Source organism: Manacus candei, unplaced genomic scaffold (genome assembly GCF_025592945.1).
Source record: "Manacus candei isolate 608988 ecotype Guabito, Panama unplaced genomic scaffold, ASM2559294v1 h1tg000060l, whole genome shotgun sequence".
Lineage (NCBI taxonomy): Eukaryota > Metazoa > Chordata > Aves > Passeriformes > Pipridae > Manacus > Manacus candei.
In genome coordinates, this window is record NW_026138108.1 from 12,664,581 (window position 1) to 12,669,869 (window position 5,289).

The 5,289-nt window shown below is 46.6% G+C and overlaps 1 protein-coding gene across 1 annotated transcript; it reads left to right on the plus strand.

The window, feature by feature from the left end:
• The first annotated feature begins 893 nt into the window (after positions 1 to 893).
• CUNH11orf91 (chromosome unknown C11orf91 homolog) lies at positions 894 to 2,553 on the plus strand. The gene is made up of 2 exons (XM_051804192.1): positions 894 to 1,445; positions 2,386 to 2,553. The coding sequence occupies exons 1-2, from the start codon at positions 1,067 to 1,069 to the stop codon at positions 2,451 to 2,453; spliced, it is 447 nt and encodes a 148-aa protein (XP_051660152.1). The 5' UTR covers positions 894 to 1,066; the 3' UTR covers positions 2,454 to 2,553.
• The last annotated feature ends 2,736 nt before the right edge of the window (positions 2,554 to 5,289 follow it).

Sequence of the window (5,289 nt, forward strand, 5' to 3'; positions counted from 1 at the left end):
TTTACTTCAGAGCACATAGCAGTCGTGGCTGTGCATTGTTGAAGTCTGCTCAAAGCTGTGTTACTACTGCAGTGGGCTTTTCACCTCATTTTAAGTGAATTTACCAATTGTAACTAATCTCCACAGCCCCTGCAGTCATCAATCCTTTACCAGAAGCACTGGTTTAGCACCTCTCTTATTAGGGTTGTGCAAAACATCTCGAGTCAGCTTAAATCCATCCCAGAAGTCCTCCTGTTGAAAGCCAGAGAGGCTCTTTTTGTTCTGAGCTCCACAGCAGTATTCAGCAATGCCCCACCAGCTGCCCAGGGATGGAAAGGGGTTGTCGTATTTCATGGAAAAAGCTAAGGCTAAAGAAATAGCAGCCAGATAGTATTAATGACAAGTCTCATCCCGAAACACACCAAAAAAAATCATGGAAGATTATATTTTTTGAGGGGGGGGGGAACCCCTACCCCCCAAAACCTTATAATCCTGAACATCAGATACACAGGGCATTAGCTATCCATGAGCAAGCACCAGAAGACAAAATTTTCCCTAATCTCACCACCAACATCCTTCCATCGTCAGTCCATGGCTCCTTTCTTTCACAAACTGCCTGAAGATAAACTTCGAAAAGTTAAAAGACTTTTAGGAGAACGCCTTCCTCTCTTCTTTTACCAAATGCAACTGTCAGAGCCTAACGCGCCCCTGAAACACCACGTTCCCGGCTCAGAAATAAAACCGCTGGTGAAAACACCTTGCCCTTCCATAGGGGAACTCGGCAGCGCCGGGAAAGTGCGCTCTGCCGTGTGAGACAGACCCCGGGAGGTTAAGAACTTGGGACAGAGTTTGGAGGGGGGAGAAGGAGAGGGAAGGGAGAAGGAGAGGAAGGAACGGGGGTCCCGAGACCAGCCCCGGGCGCCTCGAGGCGGCGGCGGCGGCGCCTCGGGCACAACCGCCGGTACCGCCCGGGGCTGGGCCGGGGCTTCCTCGGGCACAACCGCCGGGGCTGGGCCGGGCTTCCTCGGGCACAACCGCCGGTACCGCCCGGGGTTCCTCAGGCACAACCGCCGGTACCGCGGCCGCCATGACCGTGCAGCGCCCGTCGTGGCCGCCGCTGTACTTCCCGCACTTCCACGGCACCGAGCCCGTGCCCCGCCCGGCCGGCGGCCCCTGGGCGCCCCTCGCCGCCATGTGCTGGCCCTGGCAGCCCCTGCCGGCCGCCGCCGCCGCGGGGCCCCCGCCCCGCTACGCCGCGCTGGCCGCGCCCCTCGCCCCGGAGCCGCTGCGCCCCTGCGGCCCCGCCGGCGCTGGGGCGCGGGGGGCGCGGGGCGGGGGCGCGGGGCGGGGACGGCCGGCGGAGCAGCTGCAGCTGCAGCTGCAGGAGGAGATGTGCGAGCTGGGCATCCGCCTCAAGGAGCTGGAGCTGGCGGCGCTCGTCGGGGACGGCTTCGACGCCAGGCAGTGTGCGTCCCGCCCGGGAGCGGCCGGCGCTGCCGGGATGACACCCCCTGCCAGCCCCCCAGCGCAGCCCGGCCGCAAGGGCAGCGGGTCCCCCCATCGCCCCGAAAGGGTGGTCTGTGCCCCGCAGCAGCCCAGGGGACACGGCGCGGCTGGGCGAGCACAGGGGTGCAGGGAGCAAAAGCACTGTCCCAGCTCATCTCCCCGGGCCGAGGGCACAAATTCAGGGAGGCGTAAGAATTTGGGATGTAGTTACAGTTGCGCAAAGGCACAGACGCCACCACCCCCCACCACCTCCCCGAGGTGTTAACAAGAAAACAGCGCAGAAGCAGAGGGAGTTTGTACGTGCAAAATGTGTCCGCTACTAATGAGACCCTGCGGTTGTAAATCGCGTCGACGTGGAATAAACGCCACTGACGGCCACAGATAGATGGAGGGCGGGGGGAACCCGAAACAAGCTGAACTTTGGCATTTTAATTTTATAACCCGCTGGCCGTGAAGGAAATGCAAGAAATAAAATAGTTCATCAGGTCGGGATACTTTCAGAGTTCCAGCAGCGAGGCCAACAGCCGTAAGGATATGATGCTCCTCATTTCCTTCAGGGCCACGGGCTGCTAGTCAGGAAACTTTCAGCAGTGCAAAGGTTACAAGAACACAGAAAAAAATGTGCATCAGATAAACACATTTGAAGGAAGATCTCAAAGACATTCTGATAGGTAGCTTGCATATATTTACTTTTCAGAACAGGAAATTAATAGTTTTTTCCCTTGTTATAGCAAATGTTTTTCCATTTTAATACCTATTGTTTTGAGAAACTGTAGTTTTCAGATATTTTCTAGACGAGTTATTGTAAGGAATATTATTAGTTTGCTTAATACATTATTTGATTTTCCCAAAAGTATTAATGATAAAATTAATGACAAATTATGTTTTATTCCTGTTTAGATAAACTTCTGAAGGCACTGGAAGAGAAGAAGATACAAAGCATGAAAGCACTGCAGAACCTGAAATAATAGCCACCAACACGATGAGGATTATTTCAGCTGAATATTCTGCCACTATATCTCTATGGAGTATTTTAATGGACCTTCAATAATGGGTTTCTACTTATTAGATGCTATTCTCCTAGCAAATTAAAAAATATAGTATATTGTTGCATTTTTTTGTTTATTAATTGTCTAGCACTAGTTACTGATAACACTACTGTATATTTTACCTTTTTTTTTTCTCCAGTCACTATATGCAGACAGGATGCATAATATTGTCTTCAAAACCACTGTGAAATTAACACTGCTGTTTTCAAGATTCCCAGCAGTCCATTGATGGTGTTCAAGATATGTGTGGCCAGGAAACGCAGTAACTGCAATACAAAATATAGTGGGGTTTTTTTTTCTCTTTTAGTTCTAAGTACATTAAATGTAACTTTGAGTCAATAGGTATGGTCAAAGGTCTACACCTCTAAGCCAGCTCTAAAAAACTACTTTCATGTTAGCATAAAAATCTTTTGTTACAATCACAGTCTTTAGTCTACCACAAAATTACAGAAGTTATGGCTTGAGTTAGCTTTTAACAGAATAGTCATATAACATTGATTTTCAATTAACATTTTACTGTTGTTTTAGGAATAACTGTGCTTAGGCTAAAGCGGTAGTTTTGAAGCGACAACATCCTTATGTTTGGAAGGCACATCCTTTCATGAGGAAAAATTAAAGATCTGGGGAACATTTACTGTTCAAAAATAGTGCCATACATGGCATGGAGAATAACCTCACAAAGTGGTAAACAGGTTGATCAGACTGATAAAAAGATACCAATTACTTTTTCCTATTCTAATCCTAGAGCAGTAGGTGGCAGCATGAAATAATAAAGTTATGACCCTGAAGCTGTCATATTTTGGCAAACAGCTTTATTTTTAAGTCTAATATTTTAATCTGTGGTTTTCTAAACTGTGTTCCAGTTGCTCAACTGTGAAGCATTTTAACACAATATGATATCAAAATTTTATTTCCTATTACTGCTTATTACAGGATTCACTCTTATACTATCTCAGTCTTTCCAGCCAGATTCTGATCTACTGTACACAGAGTTTATATTAAAAAAAAAAAAATCTAATTTATAACTCCTATTTCTCAATCATCAAACTATAACAATCAGCTTTTATCAGAGCACTAGGAAATCTTAAATGGAATCTTACCCTCTGCACTGGCTGTTGCCAGCTGGTGTCCCTGCTGACATGGCAATCCTTGGCTTCATCTGCTGATCAATGGGCTTTTTAACAAACCAAAGCCTGAGCAGGGTGGTGAGACTGGGCTCTGTCCAGTGGTCTGGTGTTCCTCAGGCAGGGCATGGAGAGGGACTCGGGATGGTGGAGGTGGGAAGCCCAGGGGCAGGACTGGGGACAAGGCTTCTTTTAACACAGGCCCAGGGAGGGTCTCACTCGGGGTTCCTGCAGCCTCAGGGTGAGCCCCAGGCCCTGGCAGCTGCCTGTACACAGGGTCAGGGTCAGCAGTGGCCACTGTAAGCTTCTTTTTCTTTTACACTCAATCATCCATTTCAATTCAAACACCCTTCCCCTTTAGCTGGCTGAAGCCAGGTCTTTAAGCCCACCTTGGCACCATTTAATTGCTTCTTAGTTCTTTGGAGTCTAATTAATAATGCCGTGCTCTTGGCTAAACAGTTCTGTTTTCACTACTTTGCATATTTTAAGCTGTTTCACTCCAGACAGCACCATAAGTCACTTCCAAAGTGGGTTTCTTAAACGAGGTATTTTTACACCTGGTCAGGAAATGCTCACAGAACCACCCATGATTTATCTGTCTTTCCAGGCACATCTTAGAGGCTGAGGCTGTAAATAAACAAAAGGTAAATCTATGTGCCTAAAGAACAAAATTATCACTGGAACACCTTGGAAATCTGGACTGAAGTGTTTCACTGCTCCCTCTGCAGAATGAGGATAAAAATTCTCCCAAAGAGTTTTGAGGCTAAACCTGAAATGGTTAATTACTGTGAAAATGCAAATGGTTAAACTGAAATAGTTGATTACTATGAAATTGAGAATTGTCTCAGTGCCTAAACTGAGTATCAGAAAACAAACTTGGATTAAACATAAAGGGCCAAGACACAGAGGCCTTCAAAGGCTTTGTGCAGAAGTAAGAGCTTTAAAAATCAAATTAGGTAGCAGAGAAACTATCTTCATTTTTCCAAATCTGCAGAATAATTTCATTCCTTAACTACTCTAAGTTTTCCAAGGTTATTGCAAGGGCCTATAAGGGTTTCCATTACATGCCATCACTGCTTCCTAACTGTTACTTCTCAGCTTTTACCAAGTCTTTCACTTTACATCCAGCTCTCATCAGCCGTTATCTGCTCGGGTTTTCTTGGCTTAAAAGAGCTGCTTTTCCCAACACACACTTTAAATCTTTTTTTCCATCTGTTGTTCAGTTTTTCATACGGCCTTTATGTTAAAACAACACTTCATATTTAATTACTGGGCGATAATGCAAGGAATAATGTCAGTTAATATGTAAGCTCAGCTAAAGTTGCCTGGGGACACACATCTACTGGAAAAAGTCATTTGGCTCATGTGCCAGAACAAGGCAGAATGGTCTCCCCTGGCCAGCATCACCCATAGCACTCTTCTATCAGGATACTTTGGCCAAAGCCCTTTCACTGAAGCATCTCCACATTCCAAGATGATCATTAAAGAATGGTGGAGAGGATCACTGGGTGTGTGATTAAGTAGTACCCTTCTGTGTGTGTGAAGTAGCACCTACGAAAGGAACTTAGAGACTGTAGGAGAAACATGGGACACATGATGTAATATTTCTGCCTGAAAGTAACCACTGTGTA

Coding starts and splice junctions, on each gene's coding strand:
- CUNH11orf91 (XM_051804192.1), top strand. CDS start 1,067: ATGACCGTGCAGCGCCCGTCGTGGCCGCCGCTGTACTTCCCGCACTTC. Junction 1,446..2,385: donor CGGCTTCGACGCCAGGCAGT/GTGCGTCCCGCC, acceptor ATTCCTGTTTAG/ATAAACTTCTGAAGGCACTG.